The following is an 18,421-nucleotide window of genomic DNA, read 5'->3' as shown; positions in this document are numbered from 1 at the left end:
ATCCTTGTATTTCTCTCACGGCCGAAGTTTCTTCCCTTTGTTAGATCTTAGATGTTCAGCTCTTCCTCCATGTTGTGGCTGTAGTGAGTCCAGTTCTTGGAGATAACATCCATGATAACAGCGGCCGGTGGACAGATGGTAAAATCTGGATTCAATTTGGATTTTTTTTTTTTTTTCTCTGTAGCTTAAATTGGTTTCCACACTAGGTCGTTGTTTCCATCACTAATTCTACTGTGGATCACGCCTGGTCATTGCTTGGGTCCTTGCTGTTAGATTTGTGCTGTGTTCTCTATTAGAATAAAACTGGTGTAATAATGGTTTTCTTGCAAACATCTGTTTATTGACCTTCCCATTGGATACGTCCCATTGTATATGTAACAGTGTTCTCCCCAGAATTGTTTTCCAGCTGGGTGGCATCAAGAAGTAGCCGGGTGGGGTCCTTCGCTATAATAAAATGTTTTAAATCCTGACCTTATAATGATTTAAACTTGAAATAACAATTTATATATTAATTCTCCTCCTCTTCTTCGTAGAGGCCCAGTTGTCTGCAGCTTTATCATAATCAAAGTCTGTAGGATCTGGTCCCTCTAGTGAAATCAGCGTCACGGTATTTAGTGCTGGCACCAAAAAACAATATTTTTGATACAGCCCTCAGATACTGGCCCCTATTGCAGGCTACACAGAATGTAGTTTTTATACAGCAGCTCCACAGATACTGTCCCCTAATGCAGGCTCCAAAATACTGTCCCCATAGATTTATTTTTTCCAGCTCCAACACAGAGAGTGGACGCAGGTCTACTCTTTTTAAACAGTTTAGGCAACTGTTTCCGCCTGAACAGTGCGCCTGTGCTTTTATAGTGTTCCCTCTAGCTCCGGCGGCAGGCAGGGCGCCGGAGCTAGAGAGGGCAATGTTGTGCGCACGCCTTCGGTCGCGCGTGCGTCCGAAAAGGGGCATGGTTACGAAAAGGGGGCGTGTCTATAAGACGCGTCCCCCTTTTCGTCATACTTGGGGGCGTGCCCGGCGCTTACGGACATGCCGGGCAGCCCCCAAGCGCTGCAGAAAGGGAGAATAGACGCCGGGCGCATGCGCCCGGCGTCTATTCCCCGGCGGTGACCGGGTCACCGCATGTTTGTCCACCCGCGGGACACTGCGTCCCGCGGGTGAGAACGGCTCCCGCAGGCTGTTAGGGCAGGGCGCTTTTTGCCCTCCTCCTGGAGGGCAGGGTGCTTTTTGCCCTCCAGAAGGAGGGCAGGGCGCCGCGCCCCGCTAAAACAGCCTAGCGGGAACACTACTTTTATACAGGGGGAGGGATCTTTGCCCTGCAGTCTGACGCTGCCCCTGCACTGTGTTGGACAACATCCCCCCCGCCCTATTGCAGTATCCACTGCCCGGCACTCTCACCCACCCCAATGCCACATCCCCTGCCCAACACCTCCCCCGTTGCATAGCCGCATCCACTGCTCGGCACTCTCACCCGCCCCAATGCCACGTCCCCTGCCCGGCACCTCTCCCATTGCATAGCCGCATCCCCTGCCCGGCACCTCCGCCGGTCCCATTGCAGCGTCTCCCGACAACTCCCCCCGCTCCAATGCGCTGCGTCCCGGAACCCTCATGAACATGTAACGTTGGCATGTCTGGCACCCGTGTCCGTGGCAACAAGGACACATTAAGGGTGACCGGGCGGTAGGAGACGTGCATGCGCATTGTGGGGGGAGTGCGAAGTGCTGGGCGGTTTCTTGCTGGGCGATGCGCCCGGAACATAGAGCCTGGGGAGAACACTGTGTAAGAATAAAGGATATCCCTGGCTGAGGAGATGAATTTGGGCCTTATTGAGAACTTGATCGGAAACATTGCTTATTATTTCTTTCTGTTCATTTTCTCTCCAGTATCTTCCTTCTAGTATCCCCTCCAGTCTCTTCTCTGTCTCGGTTCCTAGGATTTTTTCTCTCTTTATATTCCCATTGGTCCCGTTTGTATTCCTCACAGCTCCTCTGAGTGATCTAGGTCCCGTCTGTGTTCCTCCCAGATGCCCTTAGCGATCCAGGTCGCGTCTGTGTTCCTCACATCTGCTCTGAGCGAACCAGGTCCAGCCTGTGTTCCTCACAGCTGCTTTAAGCAATCCAGGTCCTGTGTGTATTCCTCACAGCTGCTCTGAGTGGCCCAGGTCCTGTCTGTGTTCCTCACAGCTGCTCTTAGCAATCCAAGGGCCTGATTCAGACCCGGCCACTAAGCCACGATTGCACGCTATGGCCGATAGTTGACCGTCTGCACGTGCGTATGCATCGCAGTGAGCGAGCCAGTCACTGCAATCATGAATCATGCGCTCGTAGCTCAAAGAATGAGCGCTACTTTGAGTGACAGTGCCGTTTGTGGGTGGTAACAGGGGAAGGTCCTGGAAAACGGGGGAGTGGATGTGCGAACGCAGGTGTGTCTGAGTGTCAAAACGGCGTTCTATGGGCGTGCATAAATAACTGTCATTAGACATACGCCAGGAGCCCGACGCCCGGCATCCTGATCGAAGGGATGCCACGCAGATAGCCGCGGGGTGGGGGGAAGGTTAGGTTAGGGGCTCACCGGGGGACTTAGGGTTAGGCACCCCCCGGGGACTTAGGTTTAGGCGGCGGGGAAGGGGGGGTTAGGTTTAGGCACTGGGGGGAAGGTTAGGGTTAGGCACCCCTAAGGGAGGGTTAGGGGGTAGAAATAGGTTAGTAGATACTTACCTTTGACTATCAAGATTTCTTCCTCTGCCGGGATGCCGCTGTTGGGATTCCAACCGCCGGGCATGGGTCCGGTGGTAAATCATACCGACGGCTGCGAAAGTGCGCTGCGTTGCGTCCAGGTCTGACCTGCCCCCCAGGTCCCATCTGTGTTCCTCACTACTGCTCTGAGCGATCCAAGTCCCGTCTGTATTCCTAACAGCTGCTCTGAGCAATGTAGGTCATGTCTCTGTTCCTCACTGCTGCTCTGAGCGATCCAGGTCCTTTCTGTGTTCCTCACAGCTGCTCTGAGCGATCCAGGTCCCGTTTGTGTTCCTCACAGTTTCTCTGAGTGATCCAGGTCCCGTCTGTGTTCCTCACGAATGCTCTGAGTGAACCAGTTCCCGTCTGTGTTCCTCACAGCTGCTCTGAGCGATCCAGGTCCCGTCTGTGTTCCTCACAGCTGCTCTGAGCGATCCAGGTCCCGTCTGTGTTCCTCACAGCTGCTCTGAGTGATCCAGGTCCCGTCTGTGTTCCTCACAGCTGCTCTGAGTGATCCAGGTCACGTCTGTGTTCCTCACAGCTGCTCTGAGCGATCCAGGTCCCGTTTGTGTTCCTCACAGTTTCTCTGAGTGATCCAGGTCCCGTCTGTGTTCCTCACGGCTGCTCTGAGTGAACCAGTTCCCGTCTGTGTTCCTCACAGCTGCTCTGAGCGATCCAGGTCCCGTCTGTGTTCCTCACAGCTGCTCTGAGCGATCCAGGTCCCGTCTGTGTTCCTCACAGCTGCTGTGAAAAGGGTCCTGAATTTCTTATGTTTTTTGCTTGGGTACCAGATCATTTATTAGTGGCATGCACAGGCGCAATAAGGAGTATATAGCTATAATGCTCAGCTACAGGGAGTCTTTATAATGGAACAATGTATCATATATATGTGCGGGGAATAATCTATTGGCCATTTCCCAGGAGAGACTTATGGGGGATTTCAGGAATCACTCTCAGAGCTTGTGAAAAAGCTCTTTCAATATCTCCGCAAATCCCCATTACAATTTTGTATGTATTTATGCATGGATTTTCTTTCTATGTATGTATGTATGCATGTATGTAATACGTCTCTAGGAAATAGAGTGAATAGTGTCATTTGTGTAATTATGAGGTCTGACATCATCCTTTTCTAGGGTGAAATTAAAACAGAAACCAAATCACCTGGAAAGCCCCGTTTCTGTTCTGTTGTTATGTAACTGGATACTTGTAATGACAGCTGAGTCAGGAGCATAGTGAAATATAAATTGTTGATTGAAACAAAACCATAGTGCAGGCAATGCAGAGAAGCCAGGAGTGATATATGAACCGACTAGAACTGGTGATAAACAGAAACTTGAAAGGCTGCAAAACTGGATGCAAACAAGAACCATATGCTGCAGAGTGGGTGAGTCAGAGTCACATACAGTAATAGGAGGGACAGCTTGCAGAGGCCCAGCTGGCTTTAGCTGCACATATTATAGGCTGGGGATATACAGACTGGGTACAAACAAGAACCATATACTGCAGAGTGGGTGAGTCAGAGTCACATGCAGTAATAGGAGGGACAGCTTGCAGAGGCCCAGCTGGCTTTAGCTGCACATATGATGAGCTGGAGTATTACAGACTAGATACAGGCAAAGGCAAAAAGCTGCAGAGTAGATGAGACAGACTCACAGACAGCACTAGAGTTGCAGTTTGCAGAGTCCAGTAGACAGGAGATCAGGTTCAGGCCGTGGAATACAATCCAGGGAAAACAATGACCAGCAGGGGGCATGGTGAGGGACAATAATAAATAGTCTGTGAGGCAGGTGCATGTGGTAAAACAGGGGAGTGATATTAACTCCTGCATGTGAGGAGACAATATCAGAATGCATCAGCAGCACCTCTGGTGGCACAGAGGTACTGCAGGCCAGATACAATATAAAGGACAGTGTCCTATCACTGATGTAAATTTCCAGTGGTGCAAAGAGGATTTGATATGTGTCTGGAAGGAATAAGACCCCCGGCTAGGAGAGGAATATTGGTGTAACCTTATGCAAAACAGCGTAGTGTGACGGCAGCTGGGTCACAGGAACCTCTGAGAGACACTGACTGGGGCTCTATGGCTGGGGGCAAAGGGGAGGCTTACTGGTCACTTAGTGTTATATGTCTGTGTTATATGTGTTCTCTGTGATTTATTCCTAGAAAGTCCTGCTGGGAGGAACCAGTCTTAATTACACGTTCTGTATTCTCACTGATTCACTGAGGATGGACAAGGACGGAAGTCACAGGACTGAGAGGATCTTACATCATATCCTGGAGATCATCTGTCTGCTGACTGGAGAGGTGAGAGGGTCTGGGAGTGTCACAGTGATATCACTTATATCTATAGTAATAAAACATGGACATGACTGGAGTTGACAGGGATCTGGGAGTGTCACAGTGACATCATATATCTATATAAATAATACAGGGACATGACTGTGGAGGTGAGGGAATCTGGGAGTGTCAAAGTGACATCATATATCTATAGCAATTAATACAGTGACTGGGGAAGTGAGGTGGTCTGGGAGTGTCACAGTGACATCACTTATATCTATAGTAATAATACAGGGACATGACTGGGGAGGTCAGGGGATCTAGGAGTGTCACAGTGATATCACTTATATCTATAGTAATAATAATAATTGTGTGTGGTAACAGGGGAAGGTCCTGGAAAACGGGGGAGTGGATGTGCGAACACAGGTATGCCTGAGTGTCAAAGCGGCGTTCTTTGGGCGTGCATAAATAACTGTCATTAGACATACGCCGGGAGCCCAACACCCAGCATCCTGATCGAAGGGATGCCACGCGGACTGGGGAGGTGAGAGGATCTGGGAGTGTCACAGTGACATCACTTATATCTATAGTAATAATACAGGGACATGACTGGGGAGGTGAGGGGATCTGGGAGTGTCACAGTGACATCACTTATATCTATAGTAATAATACAGGGACATGACTGGGGAGGTGAGGGGATCTGGGAGTGTCACAGTAACATCACTTATATCTATAGTAATAATACAGGGACATGACTGGGGAGGTGAGGGGATCTGGGAGTGTCACAGTGACATCACTTATATCTATAGTAATAATACAGGGACATGACTGGGGAGGTGAGGGGCTCTGGGAGTGTCATAGTGACATCACTTATATCTATAGTAATAATACAGGGACATGACTGGGGAGGTGAGGGGATCTGGGAGTGTCACAGTGACATCACTTATATCTATAGTAATTAGACAGGGACATGACTGGGGAGGTGAGAGGATCTGGGAGTGTCACAATGACATAACTGATATCTATAGTAATAATACAGGGACATGACAGGGAGGTAAGGAGTTCTCAGAGTGTAAGTACTGATATTTGGTGTCTCCCCCAATACACAGGATTACACAGTAGTGAAGAAGACATCCAGTGATTTTGAGACACCCAGCAGCCATCCCTGTATGTCAGGAGGGCTCAGCAAGACCCAGAGCCCTATCACGGTGCCTCCACCTCACTCACTGATACATGAGAGACATAATGACCAGAAGATCCTGGAACTCACCAATAAGATCATTCAGCTGCTGACTGGAGAGGTGACCACTGGGAATGGGACATTATACAGTAACACCAGGAGATGTGTCTGGGTGAAGACTGGAGAGATGACTGCTGGGAATGGGACATTATACAGTAACCCCAGGGGATGTGTCTGGGTGATGACTGGAGAGGTGACTGCTTGGAATGGAACATTATACAGTAACACCAGGGGATGTCTCTGGGTGATGACTGTATCATTGTGTGTGTCAGGTTCCTATAAGGTGTCAGTATGTCACTGTCTATGTCTCCATGCAGGAGGAGGAGTATATAGAGGAACACAAGTGTCTGTACAAGGACTTGATGGAGAATCACCGGCCCCTCACATCACAAGGTAAGAGGAGACTGTCATTTATTGTACAGGGGAGAGCAGGTATGGGGGCCCCCTATATACTCACATAACCTGATTTATACAATGTATTCAGTCACTGTGTGTCTCCTACAGATGAACCCAGTAATAGAAATACCCCGGAGAGATGTCCCCATGCTCTTTATTCACAGGAGAATCACAGGACCCCAAAGGAGCATCAGGTAGGTGGGATTTTGGGTCTCCCCAATAGATCAAATTGACTGTCACTAGATGATCTGTACAGAATCTGTGTGTCTGTTACGCTGATATTATATTGTGTAATTTTAAGTAATGACATCAGACATTATGCAATTTTTTATTCTCTGATTTAATTAGGGTGAATATCTGATTAATATTAAGATGAATGATATAGAGGGAGAAGAAGAGACGTATGTGACTGTTGTGAAGGTAGAAGATACAGAGGGAGAAGAAGAGACGTATGTGACTGATGTGAAGGTAGAAGATACAGAGGGAGAGGAAGAGACGTATGTGACTGGTATGAAGGTAGAAGATATAGAGGGAGAAGAAGAGACGTATGTGACTGATATGAAGGCAGAAGATATAGAGGGAGAAGAAGAGACGTATGTGACTGATATGAAGGTAGATAATACAGAGGGAGAAGAAGAGACGTATGTGACTGATATGAAGGTAGAAGATACAGAGGGAGAAGAAGAGACGTATGCGAGGGGTGATCAGCAGTGTAAGAAGGAGGAAATCCCTACTGATATCAGCACAGGTGAGTAATGAACATTAATTACAGAAAAGAGTCACATATTCTCATTGCTCAGTCACTACAACATTCTCATATCCTACACTCTCCTCTGTAACTAGAAACTAATGAGGAAAATGTGTCTGCCCAGTGGGGTAGTAAGGAGCCATCAGCCCCTATTATACTCCTATTCACCCCCTCTCATCATGTCACTGTGTGTTACGAGCCCAGAGATCTGACCAGTCTCCTCCCCACACTCTCTGGTGTATCTCATACATCAGGAACCATCAGCCCCTATTATACTCCTGCTCTCCCCCTCACATCATGTCACTGTGTGTTACCAGCCCAGAGATCTGACCAGTCTCCTCCTCACACTCTCTGGTGTATCTCATACATCAGGAGCCATCAGCCCCTATTATACTCCTGCTTTCCCCTCACATCATGTCACTGTGTGTTACCAGCCCAGAGATCTGACCAGTCTCCTCCCCACACTCTCTGGTGTATCTCATACATCAGGAACCATCAGCCCCTATTATACTCCTGCTCTCCCCCTCACATCATGTCACTGTGTGTTACCAGCCCAGACATCTGACCAGTCTCCTCCCCACACTCTCTGGTGTATCTCATACATCAGGAACCATCAGCCCCTATTATACTCCTGCTCTCCTCCTCACATCATGTCACTGTGTGTTACCAGCCCAGAGATCTGACCAGTCTCCTCCGCACACTCTCTGGTGTATCTCATACATCAGGAGCCATCAGCCCCTATTATACTGCTTGTCTCTCCATCAGATTATGTCACTGTGTGTTACCAACCCAAATATGCTGTATAGTACACACCACAACGCACACGTCACACACACTTCACCTACTCACACACAACCACACATTCGTCATTGCACAATGTCCCAGTCTCTGTGCTTGGATGTCTGTACTGTTGTGCTTTAATTGCTGACCTGTCTCTGTTTTCTGCTCTACCCTACAGCTGTCTTCTTTTTTTGCTTTTTCCCATCTGTCCTACACCATTCCCCTACCCTGTCCTGCTGCCTCCCCCGCTCTGTCCCTGCACCATTCCCCTACCCTGTCCTGCTGCCTCTCCCGCTCTGTCCCTGCACCATTCCCCTACCCTGTCCTGCTGCCTCCCCGCTCTGTGCCCTGCACCATTCCCTAGCTCCGTTCTTCTTCCCCGCTCTGTGCCCTGTGCCATTCCCCTGCCCTGTCCTTCTGCCTCCCACGCTCTGTGCTTTGCACCATTCCCTTACCCTGTCCTGCTGCCCCCCCCCGCTCTGTGTCCTTCACCATTCCTCCACCCTGTCCTGTTGCCTCCCCCGCTCTGTGCCCTGCACCATTCCCTTACTCTGTTCTGCTGCCTCTCCTCTCTGTGCCCGGCACCATTCCCCTACCCTGTCCTGCTGCCTCCCCCGCTCTTTGCCCTGCACCATTCCTTTCCTATCGCTCTCCTTCCCTCTCAGCGGTTATATACAGTGACTCATTACCCTAATTTAATAACATGACTCTGGTGGGGCTACTCTCCCTGAGGATGACCAGAGGACCATATAGAAGCTGCTTGTGCTACATATATATCCACCTGGAGAACTTTGTGTAGTGTGGACGCAGTTGTTGGTAATTAGCCCACAAGTCTCCTGTGTGTATGTGTGAGGGCGGTCTAGATGGATATTGTGGTTCACCAACGTCACTGGCTAATTAAGAGCTTCCTGCTCTGTGATGCTGACTAGGGAACGTTACCCAGGAAAGTCTGCATTTGGGGGAGATATACATTGGTGATGTGCTATCTGCCTGTCCCTGGGTCTATGACATGTGCTGATAACGTGCTTGTGCCATTTTATGCCAATATTTTATCTGTTCATCAAGAGTCTTATTTGTAGTTTGTACCTGAATATTAAACCTATTCATTCATAATAGTTACAAGGTGGTGTAGTGGTTAGCATTGCTATCTTTTCACACTAAAGTCATGAGTATGATTCCAAACCAAGGTGCTATATGTGTGGAGTTTGTATGTGTTTCCGCCAACCCTCCAAAAATCATAGTGGTTGATTTTCTTCTGACACAAATTAACCCTAGTGTGTGTATATGTGTGTCCATGTGGTAGGGAATATAGATTGTAAGCTCCACTGGGGCAGGGACAGATGTGAGTGACTAAATATTCTCCGTAAAGTGCTTCTCAGTATATCTGTGCTATATAAAGTGCTTCTGAGTGTGTCTGTGCTATATAAAGTGCTTCTCAGTATGTCTGTGCTATATAAAGTGCTTCTCAGTATGTCTGTGCTATATAAAGTGCTTCTCAGTATGTCTGTGCTATATAAAGTGCTTCTCAGTATGTCTGTGCTATATAAAGAGCTTCTCAGTATGTCTGTGCTATATAAAGTGCTTCTCAGTATGTCTGTGCTATATAAAGTGCTTCTCAGTATATCTGTGCTATATAAAGTGCTTCTGAGTGTGTCTGTGCTATATAAAGTGCTTCTCAGTATGTCTGTGCTATATAAAGTGCTTCTCAGTGTGTCTGTGCTATATAACATGCTTCTCAGTATGTCTATGCTATATAAAGTGCTTCTCAGTATGTCTGTGCTATATAAAGTGCTTCTCAGTATGTCTATGCTATATAAAGAGCTGTGAGTAATAATAATAATACAGTTATTGTATTTCCAGCAGATGGACGCACAAGCAAGAATGACTTGGAGGGAGATCTCATCTTGTCTACAGATATTAAAATAGAAGATAACATCACACAGGAATCTCCAGGAGATAATCCCGTTATGCTAAATATACATCCAGTACCTCACAGTGTGGATATATTATCTGACCCCTCTAATTCTGAGCAATGTTCTCCTGATACCCCAATTTTTGTTACACATAGTGCAGCTCATACACCTATTAAACTATTTCCCTGTTCTGAGTGTGGGAAATGTTTTACTCAGAAATCAGCTCTTGTTATACATAAGAGAAGTCACACAGGTGAGAAACCATTTCCATGTTCTGAGTGTGGGAAATGTTTTAGAACCAAATCGAGTCTTCATGTACACAAGAGAACTCACACAGGTGAGAGGCCATTTCCATGCTCTGAGTGTGGGAAATGTTTTACATACAAATCACATCTTGTTACACATCAGAGACTTCACACAGGTGAGAAACCATTTACATGTTCTGAGTGTGGGAAATGTTTTACACAAAAATCAGCTCTGGTTACACATCAGAGAAGTCACACAGGTGAGAAACCATTTCCATGTTCTGAGTGTGGGAAATGTTTTACATATAAATCAGATCTTGGTAGACATCAGCTGTCACACAGGTGAAAAGCATTTCTATGAGCTGATACAAAACTAAGTTGTAGCAACACTGCAGTCACACAGTATTTTAACATTTTAAATTATCCATCTTGGATGTACAGCGCTAGTGACATCTAAACAACAATAAATAACTAATATAAGGCTTTATAAAGATTAATTAAAATTTTGTATAGTATTTAATATGAAGACTCGGGCGGTGACAGATTTTGTCTATGCCATCAGGAAGAGATCTGGATGTTCTAAATGAATTTGCTCCACCCAGATGGTTTAATTTAATCAGTCAAACTCATCACTATTACCTGACATCTCTGTCCAGATAGACAAGAGCCCCTTCACATAGTCCTACCTACCACCTAGATATTTGTTATACTCCTCTGTATGACTCCACTTACCTAATATTCTACCTTTCTTCAAGGTCCATAGGCTCTACCGGGAGACCTTCGGGTTTTGATGATGGGAACCAATCCGGGCACCACGCAGTTAAAGCTTTCAGCTCCCAGGTTGCCTTGGGTCCACTCTCCCTATACATCGAGCCAGAGGCTCCTCAGTTTCGTTGGTGCCCGGCCGGAGTCGGGTCACCATTTTGTAGGGGGGGGCTGGTCATCAGCCCCTAACGCTTATTTCTTGATTTTATTTTACAAAGACTAGAGCGCACAGCAACAGACTGTCTGTGTGACGTCTGCACTGCAACTCTGTCAATCCTCCGGTACTGCGACGCCAGTACTGATCTGGGAATCTCGGCGGGCATCTAGGGGTCAGCGCTAGCCAGGGCCCCCGGAGAGGACCTAGACTGCACCCAGACATCAAGGGACAGGTAAGGCGGATCACCGTTCGCGGTGACCCATGTGTAATGGCAGTCGACACCTCCAGTCTAGGGAGGTGCTGGGTGTGGACGCAGGCTCCGGCCATCGCATTTAACTTGACCACCAGGGGACATGTTGGTGCAGGAAACCAGCGTCCCAGGACTTAATAACCGTCCAGGGGAGACAGCTTCCCTGTTTAAGCGGCTCCTCAGCTCAGCGCGCCATTCCACTGCGGTCTGGCTTCTCTGAGCTGCTCTCCTCCTCCGGACACGCCTCTGAGGTCTCTGGCGGCCATTTTCTAAGGTGCAGTCGCAGTTCTCCCAGGACAGTGCGTGGTCTGGTCTCCCTGTATACCTCTCGCCAGGGTCAGCGTATGTAGCGCTATTTCCTACCAGACACTGCGTCTGTGTAGTTGAGTATAGTGCCGCTTTGCAGCGTCTTTCCTGCATTGTATGTGACTAGTGCTATCTGTGTCTTTTTTTTCTATCTGTCAGCTTTTGGCTACACTCTTTCTCTCATTCTGCCCTAATACAGGTGTTGTTAGGGTGGTTCATATCTGACCTCATATATATATATATATAGAAGAGTGGTCCGGCACTCTCACTTTTGTGTATATTAATTGCTGGGGTGTTTTCCAGGGTAGCTTTGATAGTTACCCACAAATATATTTACACTATCATCGTGTGATGAAAGGAAGACACTCTCCAGACTTGGCTTTGAGTTTGCAATATTAATCAGTTTAATAGGACATACCAAATTAATTTGCCAACGTTTCGGTTCATTAAGAACCTTTGTCACGGCATCTCAGTATTTCTTAACATCAGCAAGTTTTAACTAAAATTGGGGTACATAATAACAACATCAGCATATGGTCTAACAGGCCCTATATTATTTACCCAATATGAGTTTTACTGGGGAAAGAATGTAATAAAGCCTCCTTGTGGGCGCTATTTAAACTGAGACGCAGTGCTGGCAAGGATGCTCAGAGAAAAGACATACCTCACCTGACCTATGGACCAACAGGTAAGACGCTACCAGTTAATGGTAGCAATACACTGGCACATACATACACCACTGTCAGTCTGTTAAGCTACAATCTACCAGCAACTAGTTTATAGCAGCCATGCATTGGCAGATGCATATACTGCCTTCAGGCAGTCAAGCTCTAATATAAGTACTACAATTGTATGTTATATGTAGCACCACCATTCCCTCACAGGCTAATGTTATCTCACCTAGCAACTTGGTACTAGTGGTGTTAAGCACATGATGAGTATATACTCTGGCAGCAATAGTCTAAATACATGTATATAGTATCCTTCTGTCACTATGGAGACGTGCATGTCTATTCATATGTATATATCTGTGTATGTATAGATTTGTGTACCAGTCATTGCATGTATAGGCTTTATTACATTCTTTCCCCAGTAAAACTCATATTGGGTAAATAATATAGGGCCTGTTAGACCATATGCTGATGTTGTTATTATGTACCCCAATTTTAGTTAAAACTTGCTGATGTTAAGAAATACTGAGATGCCGTGACAAAGGTTCTTAATGAACCGAAACGTTGGCAAATTAATTTGGTATGTCCTATTAAACTGATTAATATTGCAAACTCAAAGCCAAGTCTGGAGAGTGTCTTCCTTTCATCACACGATGATAGTGTAAATATATATATATATATATATATATACGCAATACAATATTTGTGAGATCTGTCACATACTGTTGTGTACTGCACTGTGCCATATTTAGGCAACAGGTTCCTGCATCTTACCTTAGCATAAGACAGGACCAGTATATTTCTGCCTGTTAGTATTTATACATACTTGTGGTTGCTTTATACTCGGGGCCTGATTCATCGCTCTGAATCAGGATGTGTTGGGTTTTTTTTTAAAACCAGGCCGCTCGCAAAGCTGTGGGTGACCACCCACAGCTTGTGCGAGTGGGCTGGAGCCCGTCGCGATTATCGCGACCATCGGGCTTGCGACGAGACCCTGGGGTAGGGTCTCGACTGCCGCAAGCCTGAGTGGACTTCCTGCTCTAATAGAGTTCCTAAGGGAACGCCTGCATTTGTGCGGCAACCCTCCCTACCTGCCTACAAAACGGGGCGAGCTGTCACTCACCATCGACAGCCACTTGTAGCGAGCCCCGGAGCGACTGAACTTCAGTCGCTCGCCGGGGCTCGCGCACGCCGGACGCAGCGTGTGCGCAGAACATAAACATCGGGCCACTTGTGAGCGGCCCTGAATCAGGCCCCAGTACCATATTGTGTGTCATTTTACCCTGTAGAAATGGCTGACACGGGCAATGCACACATTCCTGTACCCATGCCGCAATCTTGTAGATATGTACTGCAGTTTTCAGTGAGGAGGATGTGGTTCGGGATGGATTATGTGTGAGGTTTTATAACCCTCCAGGTTCCTTGAACTCCCCAACATCAGTACGGGAGCCACCTTGGGCGACTTTTTCGCATATGTTGGCCTGTATTGTGGACCGCCTGGCGGTCCCGGCTGTGTTTTCCCCTATGGGGGTACCACAGCAGCTCATCCCTCCCTCACAGGGACTGCCACTGGTTATGCAGACCCCTCCTGTACCACAGCAGGTGGTCATTCCTTCTATGGGATTACCACAGGGTGGATCTCCACCATCAGTGGATGTTTTCTCTATCTCAGTACAGTGTCTTGCAGCAACCTCTCCTCTTCAGACCATGTTGCAGAGTGAGAAACCTGTTAGACCAGCTAAGCGTCCTGTGTTGTCATCTCAATCCACACAGCTGTCAGATGTCATCTGATGACGGAGATGTTGCTCATGCCTCTAACCCCAACTCCCCTCGTCATGAGGCGGAGCCTAAGTCAAGGATTATATTCCTGCCCTGGTGCGTGCGGTCAGATCCGCATTGGTTATAGAGGAGATGAACCAGCCCCTTTTAAACAGATAGAGGAAATACTGCCGAAGACACTTATCAGATCAGCTGGTGGATCTCATGGCTGATACCTGGCAATCGCCTGGTACAAGGTATCAACCTCAGAAACGTTTGACCTCATGTTACCCATTTCCTGAGGTTCATTGTAAGAAGTGGGAATTACCACCTCCGGTGGATTAACCCGTTACACGGTTAATTAAAAGTGCAACGTTACCTATGCCTTCCATTTCTTCCTTAAAGGATCCTATGGATAGGAAGGTGGAAACTTGCCTAAATTCTATATACTCTCTTTTAGGAGCTGTTGCCCAGCCGTTCATGGCTATCTCCTCGGTAGCTAAGGCTATAGAGAGTTTGGCTGATACACTTGAGGACCTTGGAAGTTCCAGAGAATCAGGTGCAGTGATCAGCCATATTAGGGATGCGGCTGCATATATCGGTGAGGCCACTCTGGATGCTAGTCTACTTACATCTAGGGTCTCGGCTGCGGCCATGTCTGCTCACCATTCCCTGTGGCTATGATATTGGAGCGTGGATGCTGATCTAAGAAAGGCCTGGAGGCCTTACCCTATAATGGAGAGATTTTGTTTGGTCCAGACCTAGACAAGATTGTTGACACGTTGGCCAAATCTGCATTTCTGCCCTTAGCATCTGCTCCTGCAAAGTCTCGAAGCTCCTCCTTTCGGTCCTTTCATACCCAAGGAAAATCCAAAGGACAGTCCTTCCCTAGGCAGTCCGCTGCCAAGAAGACTGCCAAGCCTAAGAAACAGGCCTGGAGCACTAGACGCCCGGCCTCCAAACCGGAGGATAAGCCTGCAGCCTAACGGGACGGGGCTCCCTCTAGGGGACCCCAGAGTGGGAGGCCAACTTCAGTTCGCCCAGTTCTGGTGGCAAACCACCAAGGATGCTTAGGTATGAGAAGTGGTTTCAGGGGTAAGTCCTCTCATTCCTTTGAAGGCCTCCCCGCCAATTTCTCTGCACAGGCCCTCCTTCGTATAAGAACAAGGCCTTGCAGATCCAGAAAGCCATACAGTCCTTGCTGCAGGCAGGTGTAATTGTACCAGTTCTGCCATCTCAACGAGGGACTGGATATTCTCTCTTTCTGGATCAGAAAACGAATGGGTCTCATTGGCCTATTCTCAACCTCAAATTTCAACAAGTTCCTCAGGGTGCCAAGGTTCCAGATGGAAACCTTACGATTCATCATACTGGCTATGGAACCTGGGGATTACATGGTATCACTGGACATTCAGGATGCTTACCAAAATTATGGCTGTCATGGAAGCCCACCTGCGGAGTCAGGGTATCCAGCTCCTACCATATTTGGACGACCTCCTCTTGTTAGCAAGTTCTCCAGAACTACTTCATTACTACCTCCAACTGACAGTTGCTTGTCTACAAGCACACGGGTGGTTAATCAATTGGAAAAAGTCCACCCTACTTCTCTCACAGAGAATGGTTCATTTGGGAGCCCTTATGGACTCTCACAAGCAGAGAAAAGATCTCCATGCTGCAGCTGTGAGTACGCAGATGTCTCCGCAGTCGCCAGATGTCAGTCCACTCGGCTATGCAGGTTCTGGGATCCATGGTGTCCACATTCGACATGGTGGAATATGCTCGGTTCCATTCCAGGCCCCTGCAGGGGCTGATCCTCCAGGTGGAACAGATTACCCCACCGGATCAGAGCTCAGACGATAGTACTTTCTCCGGAGGTGCGTCTGTCCCTTTCCTGGTGGCTACAGACATCTCGTCTAATCAAGGGTCGCCCTTTTTGGATCCCGGACTGGATACTCCTAACAACGGATGCCAGTCTCCGGGGATGGGGCGCAGTGACCGGTCCACACTCCTTTCAGGGCCAGTGGACAATGGTAGAAGCATCCCTGCCCATCAACATATTGGAATGTCAGGCTATGTACAGGGCCCTCATGCTGGCAAAGCACATTCTTCAGGGAAAGCAACCATCAACCATCAAGGAGGACTCATAGTCGGGCAGCAATGTCAGAAGTGTCACGCATTCTGACGTGGGCAGAATCTCATCTCCCGCCCATTTCGGCAGTGTTCATTACGGGAGTTCTCAATTGGGAAGTGGACTTCCTCAACCGTCATGACGTGCATCCAGGGGATTGGTCTTTTCACCAAGAGGTGTTTCAACTCCTAGTGGACAAATGGGGTCTCCCAGAGGTGGATCTCATGGCCTCCCGAGACAATCACAAGTTACCATTGTACAGGTCAAGAATAAGAGATGCCGAAGCAAGCCTGGTAGATGCTGGTAAATTCCTCCAGTCTCCCTGCTTCTTCGGGTCCTTCGGAAGTTCAAGTAAAATGAAGGCACAGTCCTGCTGTTGGCTCCAGCTTAGCCCAGACGTCATTGGTACTCAGATCTTCGGAGTCTCTCCATTGACACTCCATTCCTGCTGCCTCAATGTCCGGACCTGTTGTCTCAGGGTCCTTGCCTTTACCTGGATTGTCTGTCTTTGATGGCATGGCTCTTGAGACATCACTCCTAAGGTCCAAGGGATTCTCTAGCTCTGTCATCAACACGATGTTTAGAGCGCGTAAACCTGCCTCCACCAGGATCTACTACACGGCGTGGCACACATATTTGCAGTGGTGTCGTACAAGAGATTACGACCCTCAGGTGTTTTGAATTAACAGAATACTGGCATTCCTTCAAGCTGGATTTGACCTTGGCCTACAACTGGCCTCATTGCATATCTCTGCACTGTCAGTACGGTTCCAACGTAGAATTGCTCTGCTTCCGCATATCCACACCTTCCTCCAGGGTGTCCTCTGGATTCAACCTCCCTTTGTCCCCCTAGAGGCTCCTTGGGTTTTGGCAGTAGTTCTTCGGGCCCTTCAGGGTCCTCCATTTGAACCACTTGATTCAGTGGAACTTAAGTGGTTAACAGCTCAGACTCCTTTTCTTCTGGCTATTGCATCTGCCAGAAGAGTCTCAGAATTAGGAGCGCTCTCCTGTTGGTCTCCTTTTCTGATATTTCACCAGTACAGGGCTGTACTTCGTACTCGCCATGAGTTCCCTCCTAAGGTTGTTTTTAGATCCATATTAATCAGGAAATTATAGTACCGGCCTTTCTATCACCATACCTCTCAGCAGATGAGGCCTCATTGGATGTGGTCCGCACCCTCAGGATTTATGTGGACCGTACCAGTTCTCTTCGGAAATCAGACTCCTTGTTTCTACTCTATGGATTTCACAAGAAAGGATGGCCAGCCAATAAGCAAACTAACTGAGAAGTTTACAAGCAAGCAGGACTGACTGTTTCAACTTCTGTTAAGGCTCATTCTACTCAGTCCGTGGGTTCCTCGTGGGCAGCTTGCCGTGGGGCCTCGGCTGTTCAGCTTTGTAAGGCAACCATGTGGTCTTCTGTCCAGACCTTTTTAAGGTTCTATGCATTTGATACCTTCGCCTCTCAGGGTGCCTTCTTTGGGCGCTGGATTCTCCTCTCAGCGCAGGAGCGTCCCCAGGACTGCTTTGGGACATCTCCAAGGTCTCCCTGTGGAGCCTATGGACCCTGAAGAAGAAAATGAGAGTTATGGTAAGGACTTTGTTAACTCTATTTCTTTGAAGTCCATAGGGTCGACAGGGCACGCGCCCTGACGCACCTGGCTTCATATGGGATGTTTCTGGTCACCGGTTTCCCATCTCCTTTTGTGTGAGAATGTGATTCTTGAGTGTCTTCCTTCTCTCTTATCCTCCTTCGGCCTTTGGCTTGTTACCACCTGAGGGGCCTCTGACTTGGGGGCAGGGTGGACCCAAGGCATTTTGTGAGATGAAATCTTTAACTGCGTGGTGCCCGGATTGGTTCCCATTAACTGCACCCCAAGGTCTCCCTGTGGACTCTATGGACTTTGAAGAAAGAGAGCTAACAAAGGTACATTTTTACCATAATTAATTTTTTGTTTATCCATATGTATGTGTGTATAATATATATATATATATATATATAACACTTCCCAACTGGCGGCACTCACAGGACTTGAAGCAATCACATT

At 47.8% G+C, this 18,421-nt stretch overlaps 2 protein-coding genes across 3 annotated transcripts in view; one reads left to right on the top strand and one right to left on the bottom strand.

The window, feature by feature from the left end:
- Positions 1–11,486, top strand: part of LOC148442665 (uncharacterized) — a 210,378-nt gene extending 198,892 nt beyond the window's left edge. The window contains exon 14 of the mRNA XM_088463621.1: positions 10,254–11,486. Within this exon, the coding sequence (XP_088319747.1) occupies positions 10,254–10,684 (431 nt within the window). The 3' untranslated portion in view covers positions 10,685–11,486. The remainder of the gene's footprint in view (positions 1–10,253) is intronic.
- LOC148442664 (uncharacterized) overlaps positions 1–18,421 on the bottom strand; it is a 76,974-nt gene that overhangs the window by 22,060 nt on the left and 36,493 nt on the right. The gene's annotated exons all lie outside the window — the stretch shown is intronic.

This window comes from Taudactylus pleione, unplaced genomic scaffold, assembly GCF_031769625.1.
Source record: "Taudactylus pleione unplaced genomic scaffold, aTauple2 ptg001421l, whole genome shotgun sequence".
NCBI lineage: Eukaryota > Metazoa > Chordata > Amphibia > Anura > Myobatrachidae > Taudactylus > Taudactylus pleione.
This window is presented reverse-complemented; position numbering and strand designations above follow the sequence as displayed.